Genomic DNA, 23,425 nt, shown 5'->3' on the forward strand with positions numbered 1-23,425 from the left:
ACCCTCTAGTGAGTCACTGGGCAGTACTATGGTGATCTCATATCCCCTTTGGCCCATAAGGCATTCTCTATAACAGTCTGATCCAAGTCCCATGCCCTTGTCCTCCCTTCTTGATCCCATAGATTGCACAAAAGAGGGAGAAGAAACTCGTTAGCAACACCCTAGACTTCTGTGGTGTAATCCCACCGGAGCTCCCCAGGTCTTCCTGGACCTCCCCCCAGCTGTTCTCTTGGGAGGGCCTACCTCTGGGCTCTTCTATGCACTGCAAATGACTGCAATTGATAGAAAAGTGATATCTAAATCAGTGACATGTTACTGTGGTAAATGTCATCTCTCTCCTGCCCAGAATGATCCTTCAAATACAATTTCCACCAGAACTCCAGTTTCTACCCACAGGCCCATGAAAGCTATGAAGGCAGCCCAACCCAAAATTCTAAAATTACACAGTTTTTTGTGCAAATTGAGTGCATGGTTCTTATATATGTAGAAGACAGAGATGCATCACAAAGTTAAAAGGTTAGAAACGCCTGTAAGAATCAAGTCTCTTCTCCCACTGCAGACAGGCTTCCTGCTCTCTCAAAACAACATGGATGCATCTCCCCAGTCGCATGACATGCTCAGGTTCCTCTGGGCCCCATCCCTTTGTCATCAGACCTGTCTACATCCAGGAATAAAATGAAAGTCAAGATCATCAACATGTGAAAAAGATATGAAAAACAAACTTGCCTTAAAATACATCTCCAAAGCTGGGGACGTAATTGGAAGAGGTTTGCCTAGCAAGTAGGAGACCCTGGGCTCCATCTCAGCACCTCATAAAGCATCCATGATGGAAGTGCAGGCCTATAATCCTGGTGCGCAGAAGTTGGAGTTAGAAGAATCATAGATTCAAGGTTGGCTACTAGTTAGTGAGTTCAAAACCAATCTGGGATATATGAACTCTGTCTCAAAAAAGGGGGGGAGGGTCTCCAAAATCTAAGGACTTTCCTGTCCTTTGAGAAGTTTCAGATGACCTAGGGAAAGGCCCCGCCTCTAATTACCCATGGCTTCTCCATCTTGGAAGGCTGCTCCAGTTCTCAGCTTGCTGTGCCATCAGTCTTGATGGGCTACGTAATTACACACATTTTCTGTCGTTCGCCCCAGCCTTTCCCCTGGAATGTGTGTCTGCCACTCTTCTGCTCCCAGACCCAGCTTCAATAGTTTTCAGTCAAGGTTCAGGGAGAAACCCGCCACACCAGGATTTGATTATTTACCAACATAATGTTGGCTGTGAGCCAGTGAGGCACCAATACATTTTCCTTTGAAGCCTGACATATTGCCTGCTGTTCCTAAGTCTGTTTTCTCGGCTGGCCAACAAATAACCAGGACTGCTTAAAGGGAAAAAAAATCACAGTTCAAGTGGGGAGGGGTGTTGATCTTGTGATGGGTTCCTCATAGAGACACTGATCTCATTCTCCCAAGGTGACAAAGGTGTTCGCAGGAGTGGGGCTTCTGACACCTGCTGGTCCCCAGACCCCTTTGATCAGTTTTTCTGTACATTACTCCAGGAAAGGCCTGAGAAGGGCTGGCCCTGGTGTCAACAGTAGCAGGTGACAAGGGCGTCAGCATGTCCCCGAATATCTTAGACTGGCATGTGTTCTCCTTGTTGAAGGACCCCCAAGACAGCCTGTCATAGATATCAGGCCACTGGGAAGCTACTCATCCCAAAAAGCTATTGTCAGGCTATCAAGAACCCAAGGGACAATAAGGGATAGAAGCTGCTGTCACTTCCTAACAACTCTGCCCCATTCAAGTTCCCCTTGTAGGATTCTTCCTCTGAGCAATCTAGGCATGGGCTTTGAGATGAGAACATGAAAGAGTTTTGAATATGAAATAATTTCTTAAGGAAAGGTTTAGGGCTGAGTGTAGTGGTGCAAGCCTTTAATCCCAACACTTGAGAGGTAGAGGCAGGTGGATCTCTGAGTTCAAGGCCAGCCTGGTCTACAGGGGAAGTTCCAGGACAGACAGGGCTATACAGAGAAAACTTATCACAAATAAATCAAAAAACAAAAGCCTAAGTTCAAAACTTTAACACTCACATTTAAAAGAAAACAAAAAAACAAAACAAAACCAAAGCAAACATGTGGGGGTGGTAGTGTGCCTATAACCTAACACTAGGGTGAATAGAGATAGGTATTTCCCCGGAGCTCGCTGGCCAGGCACCCTAGCTAACTGATGAGCTTCAGGTTCAGTGAGAGACCATGTCTCAAAAAATCAAGTTGATCATAAGAGAGGTAGACACCTGGCACAAACCCCTGACCTCCACAAGTACCCCACATACACACACACACACACGAATCTCCCAAGTTAGCTCCAGCAGAGGTAACAAGATGACAACATCACTTTTATAAGCTGCAACTTTTATAAGCCTCAGCTTGCATGTCTTAGTTTATTATTTTTCAATATCTACCTCATTCAGTGTGTATTTAAAAGTAATAACCCAATTACCTGAGCCTCTACACACTTAGATCTTATTTTAATATTTCTAGTTGTTTTCTTTTTGAAAAAAAATAAGGTTTAATTAAGATCGGGTTCTCATTCTCTCATGGTACAGTCCAAGTCGGCATGGAACTTGAGATCCTCCTGTCTCAAGCCCCTACATGCTGGGATTATAGGTGTGCTCTTTGTGTGTAGTTTAGACATTGTTTTCAAGGGCAAGCTTTCATATTTGGGAGTGTGTGAGTTTGGGAGGCAAACAGATGTTCAAAGACTTACTTTAAAGTTTTTTTTTTAATTGTGTGTATGGATGTGTTTCTACGTGTGGGTATGTAAGTGCACATGCATGTGAGTGCTGGTACATGTGGAGGTCAGAAGAAAGTATCGGATCCTCCTGGTGCTGCAGTGGCAGGAGTTGTGAACTACCGGATGTGAGTGCTTGGAACTAAACCCAGGTCCTCGGCAAGAGAATGTGCTCTTAACCTCTCTAGCCCCTAAAGTTTCAAATAACTCATCTTTCGATTCTAGCTTGTGACTAGAATCTTGCCCTTTCCATCCCTGTCCATGTTTCTCTATTAATAAGCTTTTCTTTTACTTGCTCTGATCGATCCTCTTGTCTGTGGAGTGTTTCCCAGAGATGAAGTAGCTGTTCTGAACTGACAACACTCCCCCAACCCCAGAAGGCTACAGCCTGATGCTCTACTGGACAGAGTGGCCCACAGCCAACAGTTGTCACTTTCATTAAGATATCGGGAGCAGAGAAAACCTTCCTGAGACAGGCATGGAGGGACAGCCAAAGATGTTCTCATGCGGGAGGAAAAAAGGCTCTCAGCTTGGCTGGGTCTTTAATCTCCAGATGAGATGCTTCAGTCTCTGCCCACTTCACAGGACCCCTGTACAGATAAGAGGCAGGACAGCCACAGGGCACTCTCAGACAGCACAGACAGAGGCATTACATAACAGCCAACTGTTCCGTTTCACTTTGGCAAAGTGTGAGCTTCCTCTAACCTGAAAGTGAGCATCAGCGGCAGACCTAAGGAGCACCAGGGACCAGGGCCTGTAGCCTCCCTCATTAACATTGGCCCAGCCGAAGAAGGGAAGAAGGAGAAGACCTGGAGGAAAAATTCACAGATGGACCACAGAAGACAGGAGAAAAAAAAAGTCTTGAGTTAATTGGCAAAGACTGAACGGCAGGAACAATGTTTAAGGAGCTATCTCTGACCATTGGGTACAACACATTTCTGTATTTTTCGCACCAGAATTGGCCTTAATCCCTTCAAGCTAATCTAAAAGCCTAACTGTGGCCCAGCAGTCACCAGCAGAGTGGATTAACCCACAAAGCAGCCGTGTAGACATCACTCTACTCACCCTGTTCAGCCACTAGATAAAGTTACCATTGTTGACACTGTTTTGGCATGATGTATTGAGACCTCCAAGGCTGAAGGAGGAGTCTGGACAGGTAAGAAGTACCCATGTTGCTCTGGGTAACTGACAGGCAGGCAGATGCAGCCACATTATTTGTTACTAAAATTGAAACGGGGAGGGAGCCGGATGAGACTTTCACTCCAAACAGCATTTTCCCAGCAAAAGCTGCATCTCGAGAGTTCTTCAGAGCACTCTGGGAATACACGGGAGTTTACAAATCAATTTACTAAATTGACTTGGCTGGAAACCATGCTTTTGTGTTTGAAACTGGCCGAAAGGTATTTTTTAATCTATCAGGCCCTAGTGGGGCTCCTTCAAGCAGTGCAGAGAAAGGTAACACCAGAAAGAGAATGTCAGTTCCAAGACAAGTAGACTCCGTCTCAAACCCTGGTACCAAAGGTCCAGCAGCCCTGGGTGAGTCACATGACCTCTCTGAGCCAACTGCCTAGCTAACCCATCAGCCTCTTGAAGTGCCAGCAGGTTAAGCACCCTGTATATCTCAGAGTCAAGCACTGTGTCAATCTGACCTTTTCAGGACAGCTATGAGCAGCCCAGGATGACAGAGTTCTCCCCACACCGGCCGTTATCTCATCTACCATCGGCCAGGGGGACAAGTGACATAAAAGGAGCAGAGCTCTGGAAACTTCACTGTGCAATGACTGCATCTATTTAACCAAACGGGGAGCTTCATTTAAGCCGCAGAGAGAGCCAAGCTGCACTTACAGAGACAGAATTTTTAGATGTCAGGCTTATGCTGTTTTCGGTTCTGTATAATTTTGCCCTTTAGCCATTGTGAACTTGAAGAATTATGCAAGCAGTCCTTTTGTTTGTTTTTAAAGGAAGACCTCAAATGTATAGCAATCCTTCTACCTTTGTCTTCCAAATACTGGGATCATAGGCGTTGCTACCACACCTGACTCTGAGCCTATTCTTTTTCTTTTTTCTTCACGTCACACCTATTGGCCATTCATCCAGTTTCCAGGCTACTATGACACTTGAGTCTGAGGTCTTGAGTAGACAGGAGGCAGAAGACCTAGAGAGGTCTCAGGATCCACTCAACAGAAAGCGGGTAAGAAAGCTTAGAAGCGTCTTACCCGAAGTCAAATTGTAAAGGCATTTGGTGAGGTTTTAGTAAACCACTGGAAATTAATATGGGATGGAAAAGGAAAGGAGTCTTGACATGGAGTCACATGCCCTGATGCTTCCAACGCTAAGGTCAGTGAGTGCCAGTTCTCACTGCATTGCAGGAGACAGAGGCCTGTTAGGACAGGCCTGTGTCATTTCTCTCTCTCAACAGGATTTATTAGACATCACTGTGTCAAAAAATGCCTGAGAAAATATATGATTGCTCAAGACTGGAGTCCTTGATGGCTTGGCCCATCAACCAAATCCTGTGGTGAGGTACAGCATCACAGCGTGGAGGCCATGGCACAGCGGAGCCATGAATCTCATAGTGGCTGGTCAGCAAAGATGGAGAAAGACAAGCTAAGGTCCCAATAAATTGGAGCAGCCTTGCCTGAGAAGACCTCAGGGCACTGCTGGAGAGAGGAGGCCAGAGGCCGAAGAAGCAAAGAAGGGGAGAAGGGAGCTGGTGTGAAGAAGGGGAGAAGGAAAAGAGGCAGGGAAGGACAGACAGAAAACTGCCAGAAGCAGGGACGTGTGGAAGGCAGTGTGAGAGACAGAGGCTGTGGAGGTGGATACGTGGACAAAGAAGACTTCACCAAATGGTTCAGAATTAGCCAAAAATAAATACATAAATTTTTTTCAAAAACTCACAACTGCAATTTTTAGGTCCATAGCCAAGGATTGGACTCAGCTCCGCTTGAAATATGCTTAATTAATGTTCCTACTCATGAATGTGCTCAATTCATGGAGAAGAAAGAGGCCACCTAGTTAGGAGTGGGCCGCAATAATGACTCCACACAACTTGATAGAAGTTGTGCATCTACGCGAAAAAGAAAGAAAAGCTCAAACCCGAAATTAATTAGGTTAATTCACAGTGTGGCCGAAAGAAACTGCAAACTTATAGCGTGATATCTGGGCTGTCAAAGTTAGACAAGAAAACATACTGGATTCTACAAAGTAAGTATTCCTGGGCCCAGAAATTACTAAGAACTCAAGAGTTTTCTTGGCTGTAATGACTTGTAAATATCTAGAGGAGCCCAGATTTTGAAGCCCCGAGGACACTTACTACAGCTAAGAAAGTTGGCAGGAAGCTTTGCACAGTATTTGGGTTTTCTTTCTGAGTTGATATCTTACCAAATACAGCCATCTGTGTTCCCTCTGGGAAAGGTTCAACCGTTCTGTTGCCACTGACATGGTGTTTGGCTGGAAAAAGAAAGAAAGAAATGTGAGTTTAAGTGTAAAGTTTGACATGCATGCTAACACATGTCATTAAATGTGTCAGTGAGCCCGTTCTCTGCAGGAGTCAGGAACACACCAGAGCTTACCCTCTTAAGAGAATTTCAATCACCTGTTTTTTTTTTTATAAAGCCATGTGTGTTCATGCCCTCGTGTGCATGCATGCAAGGACGCATGTGGGGTTGAGGAAGCAGACATATGTGTGTGCGTATATGCAGTGGCCAGAAGTTAGCCTCAGATGTCATTCCTCAGGTATGATCCACTCTGTTTTTGAGTTTTGTTTTTTGTTTTGCTTTGTTTTGAGGCAGTCGCTCACCAATTTGGCAAGGCTGGCCAGTCAAGGAGCCTAAGAGATCACACCTGTATCTGCCTGTATCATACCCACATAGGCTCACTGACATATAATGACATGTGTTGGTAAGCCTGTCAAGCTTTTAATCCCAAGTATAGGGATTAAAATATATGTCACCAAATCCAGCATTTTCCATGGGTTCTAGAAATCAAACTCAGGCCCACAGGCTTGCAGGGGAAGCCACTGACTGGGTCATCTCCCTAGCCCTTTACCTGAGTCAATCTCAATGACAGGGCAGCTTAGACATCAAACCCTGGCACATTGTTTTGTAAAGGAATGTCAGGGACCAAGTTCTTACAAACCTGGACAACGGAAAAGTGCTGGACCCCTGGTCAGAGGGTCCCTACTGAAGCTGACCATCCAAGAGAACAAGGGAATCCTCAAAATCCAGGTTAAGTAAGGATGTCTCCCCAATGATGTCCAACAATCAGCATACTGATAAAGTTGGTATTTAAATAAGAAGTGCAGCAGGAGGCCAGGGCACCCCACTGTGATTCGAGCACTGTTCCAGGACAACTGTTTTGGGGACCCACGGATATTCGGTGCTTATCAACAGCCCTTCAGCCCTGAAGTCCCACTACCATGGCAAAGTAGAGCTATAATGAGCCTCCAGGTTGGGGCTTCCAACATACATTTATTCTCAAGACCCCCAAGCGGAGAACCCTGGAGAATGCTCCATCTGAGCACATTTAGTATTGCCCTTGGTGATGCTCAGATATGAGTGTTTATATAGAAGAACACAGGAGAAACAATTAAATCCTGGCATTCAACCTCCTCATGGCTTAAGAGTCACACCAGGTCTACTAAGCTCTGGCCAAGGATGACAAGGAAACAACCCGAGCGAATGCCAGAGGATCTTGGTGAACCACAGAACTATCTGGTCCAGGTGTGAGGAGATAAGACACTAGATTGAGATGGGGACCATGCCACAGGAGGCCTTAAACGCCTATCCAAATCATGGGCTTCTCAGCACCCTTTGTAGGTGCTGTAGACCCTGTGAGTCTGTGAGGCTCCTTTTAGTTCTCCAAATTTCATAAGTTCATCTCAGGGTTTTCTATTGGTTTTCAAGAAAGAAAATCTGAGAAAAGGGAAGTGAACAGCCCAGAGTAGAGACAGATAGCGGGCAGGCTTGACAGCTTCCCGGGGCCCTTAGCCACTGTTGAACACAATCAGCAGAGACATGATGAAAGGTCCCAGATGACCCTGTCTGGCTCGCTCATATGCTTAAGCTCCCTGGTCACTGCATCCCTGTAAACGCACGGTGACCAAGGCTCGGCCTTATGAGTACCCTGACCAATGAGCCTAGATTCTCACCTTTACCCTTGCCAAGAAATCAGAAAGTCCTTCCTTTAACCCATGAACCCCACCTGTAAGAGGTGAACCTGAGGGAAAATGTAGGTAGGAAAAAAGAGGATCTACATAACAGAATGTTAAGTTCCACTTGTCATCAGGAAGCCTCACAGACTGCTTAGAAATTACACTCACAGTTTTATCAAATGTAGCTGGTCCCTCAGGACTGGCGATGCCATCGCCATCTTGAGTCAGAGCAGCTGTGATCACCAGCACACTACCCTCAAGAGACCAGGCTTATTAGCCTTTCTTCACGGAAGGACTGGGAGGCTTAGGAGCCTTCAGGAGACCTTCAAGAGGTGCCTCTCCCCACAGATATGTAAGAGGGGAACTAACTTAGTGAGACATTCCAGTAGGGTCGCTGCCTAGGAGTTGTCCAATGGACTCTCAGAGGGCACCTTTTCAAGAGTCCTCCATGCTGTTGGCGGGACTCTCAGTGGTCTGGTCAGCCTATGTTCCTGTGAGTAGATCCAGTAGACTCATTGGGTCACCAAGCGGGACTTGCATGGAGTCCTTTCTTGATTTGTTGATGCCCTCTCTACCTGAGCTCAATGGATGTGGCAGCAATGTATCTGAGGCACCACTTAGCACAACAAAGAACTATGATATCTGCAGTACTGACAAAAGGAAACTATTTTATTATGCCACACACCACTCATGTGGACTACAAGGACAATGAATATTGAGAGGAAAGATGGGGATATTGAGAGGAAAGTGAAAAGCACAGAGACTATGTAGGGTATTTCTTTTTATTCAATACTACCTTTGTCATTGTTAGATTCTTTTTCCCATTGTCTAGGATAAAAACACTCAAAAATTTTAAAACCCACAAAACCATAGACTTCTCTGTATACTGTTTTTCCTTAGCAATTGGTTTCCTGGGCAGACCAAGGCTAACCTATAGCTCAGATGAAGTTCACACATATAAGAGAAGGTATGTCTTTTGTGGCATTGTGGTGGCATAGGAGATGTTCCCAGACCTGACTGCCTGCATCACTGCCTTAGGAACGGGCCACCATCTCCCCATCTCTTGGGCTAGCTCCTGTACTACCCACACACACCGTGTCCTGAGTCTAGCCAACTTCACCTTCCCTTTACCAGCAAATCGGCCTTGTCTCATGTCCTTGACCTCCCTGTCTGGCCTCTAGTTCTGTATCCCTTGCCTATTCATTCTTCCCAGTGTAACCACAGTGATCTTTCAACATGGGAAAAAATCTAATAATATAACATAAACTCCCAAGTACCCTCCCATGTCCATCAAAATTGTTGCTGGTAAAAAATATATATCTGAGCAAACAGCTCAGGGAGGAATGGGTCATTTGGCTCAGTCTCAGAAACTCGGTCTGTCAGGGTGGAAAGGCAAAATGAACAGTCCTCATCAGGGCAGCCAGGAGGCAGAGAGAGTACCTGTGTGTATGGGCTCTTTCCCTTTTCCTCCTATATTCCACCAGGGCTACATGGTGATGTCACCCACACTCAGGGAAGGTTCCCCACCCCTATTGCTAATGGGATCACCCTCACAGACACACTCAGAGGCATACTTTAGGAACCTTCTCGGCAGGTCTCAGTGCAATCAAGCCAACAGGCAAGATTAACCGCACTTCGTCCACCTAACTCTGAGGCTAGAATCAGTGCTGCTGTTGGCCTTCAAGGATTCATAAGGATTGCTTACTAAGCCTCTCCTCCCTCCACTACAGACACCTCTGCCTGGTTCACTGGAGCTGCACTAAACATTTGTGTTACTACATGGACAAGGACCACATCTCCCAGGGAATAATGGCAAGTTCAGAAGGCAGTGACCACATCCCACGTCCCATCATCTCATAAACCCAGCATGTAGTGACACAGAGCTTTTCAGTATTTGTTAAGCTAGTAAATGAAGTAAATACCATTTAAAAGTCTCTTTAAGACAATATAAAAGACCCAGTAAATAGACACACCTACACCCCCATAGTGTTGCATTATTTAATGGGAGACAGTCTAAGAAATAGATTCTTAAACACCATTCTGTATGTTTACACAAACTAAACTTGATCAAGACATCACTAACTTTGTAAGGAAACTTTAGGCCACCATCAACTCTGGTCTGTTGTGATTCAAACACTGTTGTGACATGTAACCAGATATCTGTCTGTGTGCACATGTGTGTGTGCATGCGGGGCTCACATGTATGTTTGTTGAGTACATGTGAAGACCAGAGGACACCCTCAGTTGTCATTCCGCAAGTGCCACCTGCCCTATTTTTGAGACATCGCCTTTCACTGGCCTGGAAGCCACCAACTGGGTTAGGCTGGCTGGCCAGTGAGCCCCAGAGATCCACCTGGAACTGCCTCCCCAGCACCAGAGAGGCAAGCACACACTACTACCACGTCTGGCTTTCCGAGGGCTGGTCAGGTCCTTATGCATGCAAGGCAAGGACTTCAATAACTAAGCCATTGGCATAGTCCTGTAGTATCCTCTTTTGAAAAAAAAAATACAAAGAGCATGTTTCCCACATATAAAGGTAAACACTTAAATTGCCACTCAGAAACAGTGACCCAGCTGGGTGGCCTCGTGAGCAGGGAGCCAATGTCCCACCCTCCGATGATGGAGCCTGCTTCCTAGCTGCTTACCTCCTGGCGTCTGGGAAGACGACAGGGCTGACGGAAGTAGGCATGGAAGTGTTCCACACCGGACAGGAAGGAGCAAGTCTGTGCCGTCCTCTCTGGTGAGATGCCTTTTCTCATCTTTTATTCCAGAGCCTGAGGCCCAAAGATAATTGTTTCTATAAACTGATTTTGCATTTGCTTCTGGAATACAGATCTTTGAGTCTTCCGTCAGCCCTGTGGCAGTCTATGCAACATTAGCAAGAGAAAGACAGGACAGGTTGGGATGACAGACAGGGCCCTGGAAGGAGCTTGTGTGATCTCGAGCCTCTCCCATATCCTGGCTGTACAACCTTGACCTATCATTTAACCTCTGTGAGGCTTTCCCTCATTCGCAGTCTCTCCATTACGTATTTCCTCATTTGAACCACCTCGTTGGTGGCTTTGAGAATTACATTAGATATGTAAAGCCTGCCACACTGCAAGTATTGCACAACTGCCTGGCTAGCATTGGAATCTGCGTGGGAGCTTTCTATCGGGGGGAAAAAAAAAACCTAGATCTGAATCAGGAAATGGTGTATCTTATCCTCCTCCACATACGTGTTCATGGCAGACATCACTAATCACTTTCCGTATTCTCCCAAAATCCTCTCTCGTTAGAACAACCCAGAGAATCAACTATCATTCAGAGACAGAATATAGAACAAAGTCACCTGTCAGTCCTGGCCTGAGTGAAGGAAACAGGAAGATGTGAGCAAAAGAAAAAAAAAGGTAGTTGTTTTTCCTCATTTCTACCAATAAACTGCAGTAAAATCTCCTCAATAACTTATCAAACTCCCTGCAGTGGTAATTTCCTCTCATCTACGGAGGATGGAATCCAAGTGAAAGCTTCCAACTTTAGACAGAGCCAACCTTATAGATACTGTATTTTACTCTATATGACCCCAGCCTTGCTACATAGTACCAGAATTAAACTGTCTTTTCATCTTTGTTTGTGGGTATTGAGGGATTGGGATTTTTTTTTTTTTTTTGGTTTGGTTTGGTTTTGCTTTTTGAATTTTGCTTTTTTATCTGGTGTCTCCTTTGAATCACTACTCATGAATTCTGGGACCCTGATTAAGTAAAATAAGGGTTACTTTAACCCAAGTACCTCAGTACTGCAAGTCCCTCAGTACTCTGATAGCTAAGATGGCTGCCAAGTGGCTAATGGACAGGAAACCAGTCAAAGGGATGATCTAGATCCTAGGCAATGCAGAGTGAAATGCGCGATATTCCACCATGTCCCTAGAACAGTACACAGCTTTAAACTCTTTGTTTACTTCTGGAAGTTTTCTGTTTAATTGTTTTGGGCTATAGTTGATCCCAGGTCACTAAAACCTCAAAGAGAAAATTTCAAATAAGAAGCAATACAATAAACAGCTTTAGAATAAGGACAGAGTAGTGGAGGCAGGGATGAGGACTGTGAGATCTTTAAAACCCAGACAAGACAGCACGTGGGAGGTAGAGGCAGGAGGATCAGGATGTTATGTCAACCTCAGTTATACAAAGAATCTGAGGCCAGCCTGGGCTATAAGAGAGCCTGGCTCAACAAACAAAATCCGGCAATGAAGGATTTGTCCCTGTAAGTCAAAAGAGCACCCCTCCCCATTGAAACTCTGCTTCAGCCACATATCTAAGGTATCTAGGGACCCCAGAGTCAGAATTGGTTACCTATCAGGGGGTGACACCGGCATTTGTCAATGGCAGCATTCACAAGTTTATGCTCCAAAATTAGTGGCATAATTCACCATAAGAAACTGACTAGCTCACCGAACAGAATAATCATGCATTAGCTGGGCCCTCTCTATTGATTACTGCAGGGAAGGACACGAGGGGTGACAGGCAGAGACATCTGTGGCCCAGTCACAGCAGGGTAGAGGCCTCCAATCTGGCTGGCTGAGCACATGGCCCTGCCTCTGCTCCCTGCTCAGTGGGGGCCCTTCCAAAGCCATGTGTGCAGTTCATGGTGATGATGTGTCCTCTGTCAAGGGTAGACGAGCACGGGGGCGGATTTTCATCTATTCTGAAAGCCTCCTGCTTGAAGAACACAGAGGTTAATGTAAGCAAGGGTCAGAGTCAACTCTGACGGGCATTTTGAAAGGGACCCGGGGGACATGTTCAAGGCTTCAGAAGAAGGCACTGACACCACTGGATTTTGTCCTGTGAAAGTCTAAGATGCTCCAAATATTATGGCAGCTTCCTTTCTTGAACAAAGGACAACAAACACTGCCTAATCGCGTGTCTGCAGTAATTCAGACTCACACATAACCACCCAGCCCTAAGCTGCCTGACTTATAGTTCAATTATGATGGCTAAAACCTGTATCTTAATGAACGAAGAGGAAATTGAAGGCTGAAGAGCAGATCCCACCCCTTGGGCTTCTCCTGGGCCCAAGCTCCTTCTGACTGGCTAGTCAATGGAATATTGCCTGGTTAGAGCGTCTAGGAACAATGACTGCTGTCCCGGAACACAGTCACCAGAAGGTGCAAGAGCTTTGATCCTGACTATGCCTGCAACAAAAACTTGCCACAAAGCACTGACCTCACTTCAGACCACAGACACTGAGGAAAAGAGCCTGAAAGCAGGACAAGAGTTTAGCATCTAATAACCTTTCCGTCAGATTCCTGCCCAACCCTACACATAGGCACGTGGATAATCTAGTGGCTGCCTCAGAACCGGTAATAGAAGGCTGATTTGCCTCAAGTTTGCCTAACCTCTCCTACCTTCTTCAGGACTGAAGATACTGTGCCCAGGAACACTGATTCTTGCAGGCAGTCACTCCATGAGTAACAGTTACTCCATGAGGAGCGGCCTAAGCTATCCTCACACACCAGAGCAGTCATCTGGTGGAGAGAACTGAATGACTAGATGGAGCAACAGACATCCCCAGAACCAGGGGGTCCTCACAGAACCAGACCTGAAATAATGGTCAGCCATACTATTGTTTACCAAGATTGCCAGGCTGTATGCAGTAGACCCCACTTGGTTCCTTCCTCAAGCTCCTGTCAATATTCCCAAACACAGGATTTAGGATACCAGTCATCTGCTTCCCAATGTCAACACATTCAGTGGGAAGTTCCGTTACTACTGTGTTTCCAGGCCTTCAAAATGGTAAGTGGTCAAAACTGTTGTTGTGACAATACCCCCTGCAAAATATCCTGATAAAAGCAATTTGGGGGGAAGGCAATTGGTTTGGCTTCCAATTCCAGGTTATATTATTTCACAGTAGGGCAGTCTCAGTGGCAAGTTCTTGAGACAACTGGTCACATCACATCTACAGTTATGAGAGCTGATGTTTTAAGTTTAAATGACTATGCTTAAGAGATCTATAAAACCAAAATGCCTCTAACCTCTAAGGTCCACTTACCCAAGGACAGGTAACGTCCTAGAATGCTGGGGGCTGCTGTTCATATAAGATAACAAGCCCTGTGTTTTCACTTCTGTAAACGAGATTGGTTGCCCCAGATGCACAGGATGTGCTTAATCACGTGTAGGCAGGAGGTATATAGACAGGAAATATGTCAGGATGTATGTATGCTTGCCTCCTACTGGACAAAGGCAGGAAGTATATAGTCTTATGGGTTTTGCCTTCATAAGCACCTGACTAACGGAATTTGCCACCATTCTCTGGGAACACCAGGTATGGCTCTTTGGCCAGTGTCCATAGTATTTAATGAAGCTTACTTCAAATTTGGCTCAAAAAATTGTGGTAGTGGTTTTATTCTCACTTGGTGGGATTAACACAGTCAAGAGCAGAAAGAAATGTCCGCTGTTCCTTGTTTGTCTGTCAGTCACTGCTCTGCTAGCTTTCTTCACTCTCACAGGCTAAGGACCCAGCCCAAGAGACAGTGCTGCCCAATGTGGGGTAAGTCTTCCCACTTCAATTAACAATCAAGACAACCCCCACAGACATGCCCACGCAACAGTCCCATCTAGGCAATTCCTTCCTCAATTGAGAATCCCTTCCCAAGAGATGCTAGGTTGTGTCAAGTTGACAGTTAAAATTAACCAGCACCCCGGTTTCTAACGAGAATGCTGATCAACATTCTCACTGGGTCTGAGATGAAAAGTCTTTTGACCTCCCAAAACAAGAGTCCCCCGATCCCTTCCCTTCATTCTTTACTGCTCCTTCTCCGGATCACACATTCAAGGCGTATGCAGGAAGTAAGCAGCATCCGTCCAGCCCCCAGGATCTGACTCTGTACCAGTCTCTTCCATCTTCGGTGGAAGACTCCTTCCAGAACACTGACCAGATCCTGCCTCGGGTCCCCTTCACAACATCAAAGACAGTTTGTATGTCACTCAGATGTGGGGCAGGGACCCTGGGGGAGGAGAGAGAATCATCTCTAGCCAAGCATGCCCATGGGCACTAGAGTCCTATCTATTATTGGCATTCTGTTCTTACAGTTTGGGGCTATAGTGTTTGGGAATACAGTGTTGGGGGAAATGCTAACAACAATAACAAAAGTTATGCCGTTCTGAGATAGATGGTTATTTCTAAGAGATTATCATACGGGGTTTTCCGGCAGCATCAGGAAGTGAGAAGAATAAGGCTAGGAGGGCAGGTTACACAGTCTACTCAGTAAGGAGAAACAAAGGCCCAGAACAATGACAGCAGGGCAGTGGTAGCAGCAGGACAGGAGCTGCCGCGTGCTGAATTACAAAGGACTTTTCTTCTTTCTTCACATGACTGTGGGCTCTAGTTTTGGTTTTGGTTTTTGGTTTTTTGTTGTGGTTTTTTTTTCTGAGAAGCCTTTATTTGATAATCAGTCAACTAAAAATAAAAGGAAAAAAACCATCAAAAGATAGTATTTTAAAAATCAAAATATTGCACCAGGTGGTGGTGGTGCAGGCCTTTAATCCCAGTATTAGGAAGGCAGAGGCAGGTGGATCTCTATGAGTTCGAGGCCAGCCTGGTCTACAAGAGCTACTTCCAGAACAGGCCCCAAAGCTACAGAGAAACCCTTGTCTCAAAAAAAATCAAAATGTTTTCTTCTGGGCTCAGTCTGATTCACAAAGAAGGGGGGCAGGCCTCTCAGTATGAAAATCACCAACAGCTCCACTTTCTGGCTATCCCTCCTGTTTGAACCTGCAAGACTCTTCCTCTCTATGATCCAAGCATCACGAACTCAATCTTGCCCTGAGGAATGAGGGCTCAGCTGCTAGGATCTAGCAACGGAAGCAGCTGTGTGAGCAGGCTATTTGTTTCTGTCTGATGGGGGTTGAGACACTGCTCCAGACTTGGGCAGGGCTGATGAGTTCATTAGTTCATAAACTGTGCAGGAAGGATGAAGAAGGTTGATGGGGGTGGGGAGGGGGAGGGGGAGCACAGAGCTGCCCCGCATGTCACAGCGGAGGAATCCATCCTCTAGCCAAGCAAGTTGGGAAGCTTATGGGCTGCTGGTTCCCTGCCAGGCTCTGTGCTTCACATCAGTGACACAAAGAGAAAGATGAAGTGTCTTCCCTGTCATCACCCTTCATCAGCGAGCACAGCCAACATCCTCCTCGGGACTGCTGGTCCTAGCCACGTGCCCTAGTTTCTGTACCAGAAAAGGCTGTTGGTCTTAAAACTCCCTGCTCTGGTGCAGTCCCCAGGGCACCCAAGCTTCCAGGCTCACCCCCATCACCCCAGGAAATGCATTCCATCATCACCCCTTTCATCTGGAGTGCTTCACTTTGGGGACGTTTTTATTAATCACCACATTGAACCACAGCTAACTTCTGCACTTGGGAATGCATGCAATATTACAGGATGGAAATTTCCGGACTTCATGAACCCCACCCCCTCATTAACACAACTAATTCCTAATGACTATCCAAATCAAATTACCTTGGAGTTGGGGAGACGGCAGTTAGTAAAGTGCCTGCCTTTAGCTTGAGGACCTGAGTTCAGATGTCTGGCACTCCTATAAAGAAAGCCAAGTATGGCTGCACCCATCTGTGCTGGCTGCACACCAGTGCTGGGGGAGAGAGAAGACAGACAGATCCTTAGAACTCAATGGCCAGTCAGACTAGTCAACCAGGCTATGTCAGGGTCTGTGACAGGCTCTGTCTCAAATAGTAATGTGGAGAGCGAGGAGGAACATTGCTATGTCAACCTCTAGCCTACATACACACATACTATACACACACACACACACACACATACACACAGAGACACGCACATATCACGCTGCATACACACATTTAAAAAACAGATAATCTTGAGAGTATAAACTGCATTTCTTTTTAAAAAAAATTACTTTATGGGTTGAGATCTGTATTTTAGTCTGAAGGACTCAGTGATGTCCTTGTGAATATAACTGTTGAAAATGCTGGCAGCTGGTTGGTGATGGTGCACACCTTTAATCCTAGATCTTGGGGCGGGGCAGGGGGGGGAGCAGGCAAACCTCTGTGAGTTCGAGGCCAGCCTGGTCTACAAGAACTGGTTCCAGGACAGCTAGGGCTGTGACACAGAGAAACCCTGTCTTAAAAAAAAAAAAAAAAGGAAGGAAGGAAGGAAGAAAGGAAGGAAGGAAGGAAGGAAGGAAGGAAGGAAAGAAAAAGAAAAGAAGATGCTGGCACACAGGAGTAAGTCAAGACCAGTTCCCCTTCCATACTAACATGTTACTGCGACCTACAGCTTCTAAAGCACGGTGTAGATTTTAATAAGTATGGCAAACATATCTTTGCAAAAAGACAGAGAAATCATACTTTTACTACTGTTTTTAAAAACGTTTGTCTCCTAAGGCTTGCAGGGGCTGAGCCTGGACAGTTTGTGTTGCTTTACGGCCCTGGTATACTGCTGACGCAGATATTCACTTTCTCCCCGGTATCTGTCAGGGAGATTGGTTTGGGCATATCAAAATAACAGCGTCACATCACAGTCAAGTCCTTGGGATGTAATAAAGGTACACAGACCGCGGAGGCATCTTCTCATCCAATCACCAGGCCCGCTATTTCCTTGGAGCCTAACCCGGAGCTTCTTGTACCCACTGAACCTGGCTCCCACTAACAGTTCCACACACCGCCACGGAGGAGCCTGTTCACAGTTCACTGACACCCCGAGCATTCTATTTATCTCTCTGTCCTCTCTGGGACCATGTCAGCTCGGGCAGGTGACCACACCTTCCCTTGATGGCACACGGGCTACCTGAAGGTGGTATAGGGTGCGGTCAGCTGTCAGTCAGCCGCGGAGCAGGAGTGGCCTGACGACTCCCGCCCTCACCCCGCCCTCTCTGGCAGTGATAAATGGCCAGCCTGATGCTCAGCTGAGCCTGTGGGGCCCAGCCCTCCCCACGCAATCTGTTCCGGAGGCTAACCCCCTTCCCCACAGTGTCTCTGGCACTATCAGCAGCGTTCCACTTAGGTCTGGAGGGAGTGGGCCTGGTTGGCTCTATGGTAGCTGTTCTTCCACTGGGAAGGAATCCTGACATTATTCTATGCTGGAAGCACAGACTATATTGGTACAAACCTCACAGCAAACTCAACTCCACTCGCTCCCCTCCACCCGGGGAATAAAGCAGATACAGCTAAAAATCGGTGATTTTCAGAAAGACAAATTGGGGTGGGTCTGAACACAATGCTGGCTTTGTACAGTTGGCCTCTGCTACATGAAGAGGCTCCCAGTTGCTGAAGTCATTGTCTGTTTCAGAAGATCAGAAGGGAAGAAAAATTTCTAAGGAGATTAAAGTATTGCTAAAGAGGTGGGACATCGGCAAGGCTCAGCAAAGACCGGAGCGGCAGGATGGGATACTGTTCCTTTGCTTACAGATAAATACTAAGTGCAGGGGTCATACATAAAAGAGCACAAGCAACAATGCTGAGAAAAGAATCCTGTTGGTAAGAATGCATCCTCATAAGGAACAAAGGAGGGAAAGTACAGGAGAGGATGTATGACACACTGAGGTTTGCTTAAAAAACAACACATATACATACACACACACACACACACACACACACACACACACACAGTTCTTTAGAATAAACTCTTCTTGGAGACAGAGCAGCTTTGAAATGGCTGCCCTAAAAACACTGTCTAAGGACCTAGCCTTTGGAGAAAGCAGGGTGCATTCATAGCTAGTTAGGGGAAGTTAGATAACTCAGTACATACCCATATTGAGAAACAAAATGAACAAAACTTCTCTCTCTCTCTCTCTCTCTCTCTCTCTCTCTCTCGGTTTTTCAAGACAGCATTTCTCTGTAGCTTTGGAGCCTGTCCTGGAACTAGCTCTTGTAGACCAGGGTGGCCTCGAACTCACAAATATCCATCTGCCTCTGCCTCCCAAGTGCTGGGATTAAAGCTGTGCGCCACTACTGCCCAGCTATTTTTACTTACTTTTCTATGCTAATCAGAACGTCTAAACTGTTTACACATGGATCTGGGCATCTAACTGCATGAAGGGACAGAGTTGAGAGCAAAATGCTGAGAGTCTACTACCTTCCTTGTATGTATGCTCAGGCACACATTTGCAGATTCTAATTTGCAGATAGGTCAATGATGCTGAATGCATCAAATGGGGGGAAACACGAGCTAAATAATCCCAAGATAACTCTGAACAGAGTACTCTAAGGTTTTTCTTTATTAAAAGGGAAAACTCACGGAACAGGAACGGGGTACAACATCAAGGTGTGGAGCACAGGAAGAAGAGGCTGAGCTGGGCAGGACCCCGGCTTTTGGTACTCTAAATCACACCCCGACCTGGTCCAGTCTCTTAAAGGCCACTGGCGAAGGCAGGCTCCCCATCAGGTCATTTCTTGGAAAATGTCCTAATGACTCGCTAGGTCTCTACTGAATGAAATGGGATCAATGTTTGAAAAGGCAAGACTCAAGAAAGGGGAAGGCAGGAGCCTTCCATAGGACCTACACTGGGGCCAAGCTGATGTCTGACTCTTCAGGGGCCATCAGTTTCTATATAGATATGCCTGATTGGGGGGGGGGGGGTGGTCCAAAGTGGATCAGGGATTTGGAAAAGCCTGATTTAGACCCTACATCCCCAGAGATGGAGAAGATAACTGTGACCTGTCAAACCTCAGCTACAAAGGGAGTTAGTACAGGCCCAGCAGAAAATCTGTTTTGTGTAGAGTTATATCTTGATAGGTTTGCCAGGTTCTTAGTGCTAAGAGTAAATTACAGTAATCAGTGTTTTCTGTCACATTCTTGTCCCCGAAGACTGAGAGCTCAGAGTATAAACTATTGTGGGGAAGGTTTCTGGGAAGCAGCCATGGGAACACAGGCAAATCCCCAACTTAAAAACAAGTCACACTTTGAAAGCAAGTTTATAAGGCCTGGGACACAGAACCCATTTCCCATGAACATGCGGACATATATGGTAGCGAGCCACCCCAACATGGCCTGCTTGGCCTGTAATGAGTCTACAATAGAACTATGCCCAGGTATCTGGCCATGAAGTATTTTTGCAGTGAGAGAATACATTCTTAAGTTCTCCTGCAAAGCATCAAGAAAACACCCTCAATACTGACAACTTGCCACTTTCCCAAGCTGCCCAGCTACTAACCTGACTATAGAAACAAATCTCAGGCCCATTGAGAGCAGATTCCCTCCCGCTTAGGGCAGAAATCACCTGCTTTAGAACAGTCATCATTTGAATGCAGCACACATTTCCAATGCCAAAGCCCAGTTCCATGTTAGGACAGGAAGCTCAGCCAGGCTATGGCGTCACCTGAAAACGGGCTGTTGGTGGGGTTTGGTGAACTTGAGGACAGGTACCCCCCTGGCTCTAAGTGCACAGTCCCAACTTCTCTGCCCTACTCTATCAAGAAGTGTGGCTTGGATGTCCTCCCCTTGAGCGTGAGCTGAGCTTAATGTGTCTCTGTTGGATTGAACACAACAGGAATGATGGGAGGTCTGCTCTGAGCACAGGTAGTCACGGACATCTGTCTTAAATGCCCTCTGGTTCTCTCCTGGGTGGCTCACAATAGGAGGCATCTCTTGCCATGTGATGAGGCAGCCTTGCGAGGAGGCCCATGTGACAAGACACTCGCCTTATGCAAGGTCACATGAGTGAAACCAAGATGCAGGCATATGACATACAGCAGTCTCCTGGGGGTCTCTGACCCGGGTACCCAGCTGGGCCACAGACACATTCCTGACCTCAATGCCATGAGATTAATAGGAAACTGTTGTTTTAAGCTGTGAGTTTGGAATTACTTATTACTCAGAAATATGAAAGTAAAATAATAATATGTTCTAAGGAAAGAAACCATGCAATTTATTTACTTTTATTTTTTACAAAGAAAAACTAACTATGAGAACCAAGAAAGCAAACCACATTTTACATAGTTGATTTCCATAGGAAGGAAACAGTAAATTTCCAGTCTCACTGATTTGCAAATCAATCCTTGGAACATAAGCCATTTCTAAGTTGCAGACCCTCGCTATGTGGTTTATTTTCTCCACAGATGTGCCCCAACCCCACTCCCGTGTGCAGGGCATTGCTAAAGCAGGCATTTCTGAACCACGGTAGGGATCGTGCGGAAAATATCTGAGCCAGGCTTTTAGCACTTTCACGATGATTTTGGCAATTTTTATTCATTTGCGTTATCCAGGGGATTGTTAGTGGTTTCCTGTGCTGCTTTGTTTGGGAAGTTCTAGCTCTGCTTTGCAGGGTTTAGAAAAACAATGAAGAAAAACGTTTTCCCAGAATTCCCAGGGAAGCTAAACTTAAATTCATGCCAAAGGCCTCACTACAATAGAAAGCATTTTTATTTATTTTTTATTTTGGTGGCGTATTGCTTGGTTGGCTGGTTATTTAGTTGAATCTGAGAGCTTTCCCCCTTTGTTTATATGAAAGTATAAAGATGGTTAGGTTGCCTTTTACTCATGGTGATACACTGACAGATCTTTTCATCACTTGTGTAAGGGAATAAAAATCAAATCTGGAAAATTTAATTGTGGTTGACATTGGGAGATATTGTCAGGTAAGTGCACAGCTGTATCTCCCACTTGTCATGAAAATAAGGACAAAGATCGCAGGTGACAAAGTCTCAACTCAAAGGTGCTTACCAAAACCTCCTGCACAACAGTCTGGGGCCAAGGAGGCGATGGGAACCACACAGTGCTAACTAACCAGGGGAAGTCTGTAGTTCAGAATACAGTGATGAGGAACCTTGCCATGGTGCACTAAGGCTGAGGTAGAGGACTAGGAAAAGATACCTTGGAAAAAGGTGGCATCAGCATCTTTGAAAGATGCTCAACTTTTCTTCCCCAGGAGGCAGGCAACTAGGGTAACTGCTAAGCCTGTGGAGCTGGAGTCCAGGGCAAGGCTTTAGGGCATCTACAGAGTTTCTGCGCACAGCTCTGAGCATCAACAGGGCAGGCCTGGGCAACACAGGGGCCCTGGTCTCTCATGGAACGGTTATCACCCGCTGAGTCTAAGGAAATCAGAACTGTATTCTGGAACCACAGCTGGCAGGTTTCGCTGGATGTCCTCACACCCACACCAGCCTGGATCCCATAAGAAATGGTCAGGAGAGACCTTTCCCAGCGACGTCCCCTGGTTCCCTCTCTCAAGAGCCCTTTATACTAGGATCATAAGAACTGAGTAACACCAAAACAACCCCTGTGTTTATCTCAGAGCTTATGCAGAGGGGATAAAACTCACACACCTTGAGAGATGCAGATTACTCAAGTAGCACAAAAAAATTAGAAAATTTGACCTAGGAAACTTCATGCTCATAGATTTTCCCTGGAAAGTTCTGGATACATTTAAAGAAGACAAGACTGTCAGCCCTATGTAAACTACTTCATGAAAAAAAAAAAAACAAAAAAAGGAGAGAGGGATTTGGCTCAGCTCACAAGACCCACATGACCATAAGGTCAAAACTAGGGGAAAAAACACGGAAGAACTATAGACACTTCCCTTTCCTGTGAACATAAACACAAAACCCTCTAAGAATACTGAATGTAGGGGCAGAACAGAAGGATAAGAAACATAATCAAGTGGGTTGGTCCAAGAACTTGTTGTTTAGACATCCAGGAAGTCCAGTAATAGATATTATCACATGATGATAAACTAAAAATGTGTGTGTGTGTGTGTGTGTGTGTGTGTGAGTGTGAGAGAGAGAGAGAGAGAGAGAGAGAGAGAGAGAGAATGTTTCCTGCTGAAAGACTATATTTCCTAGCTTCCCTTGCAGACTACAGAAGTCATTTCTGATCCTGTAAGAGGTCATGTCCCACCTTCTTCTGGAGGTATTTGGCCATCCACACACATGGATTACAAAGATGCCCCCTCACTGTGAATAAACATGGTCCTACTCAAGGTCTCCTTCTTTCTATCTCTCTATAGCTGTCTTTTTAATAATCCAACAGGGGAAAGAATCCAGATCTTCTCCATAGATTCTTGAAACCATTTGACACAATTTAGCCTCTACTTGTGAATTTTTTAAGTTCTTGATAAACTAAGATGAAATCTTAATAAAAGATACCTTAAGAAAAAAATCTACATATGATGCTTTACCTATTATCATATTTAATGGCAAAATTAATGTTTTCAGCTTTCACTTCTGTACTTAACACAGCAGTGAAGATCCCCATCACTTCCCTAGTAGAACAAAATCACTACAGAATTATCTCAGAGAGAAATAACCAGAGAATAAATCCATTCCAACAGCGAGCAAGATGTTAAAGGACCAGGACCTTATAAGCTTAATTTTAAAGTAATAATAGCACATAACTATTGCTTGCTGATAAAATGTAATATAATCAAAACATTTTAGGAAGAAATACGGACAAGGAAGTTGTGTCTTCTTATTATTGTCCTCCCCAGATGAGTGGATCCTAGTTTGCAGAGAAAGGTATGATATAAATGTTCCTTTGTGTGGGGGGTGGTCTTCTTGAAAG

General features: G+C 45.5%; 1 protein-coding gene across 3 annotated transcripts in view; it reads right to left on the bottom strand.

Moving 5' to 3' along the window:
* The window catches only part of Msra (methionine sulfoxide reductase A), a 313,151-nt gene that overhangs the window by 186,714 nt on the left and 103,012 nt on the right, over window positions 1–23,425 (bottom strand). For all 3 annotated transcript variants that reach the window (XM_048421858.3, XM_048421857.3, XM_048421859.3), the window contains exon 2: window positions 6,157–6,225. In XM_048421858.3, the coding sequence (XP_048277815.2) occupies window positions 6,157–6,225 (69 nt within the window). The remainder of the gene's footprint in view (window positions 1–6,156; window positions 6,226–23,425) is intronic.

Source organism: Myodes glareolus, chromosome 12 (genome assembly GCF_982192425.1).
Source record: "Myodes glareolus chromosome 12, mMyoGla1.1, whole genome shotgun sequence".
Lineage (NCBI taxonomy): Eukaryota > Metazoa > Chordata > Mammalia > Rodentia > Cricetidae > Myodes > Myodes glareolus.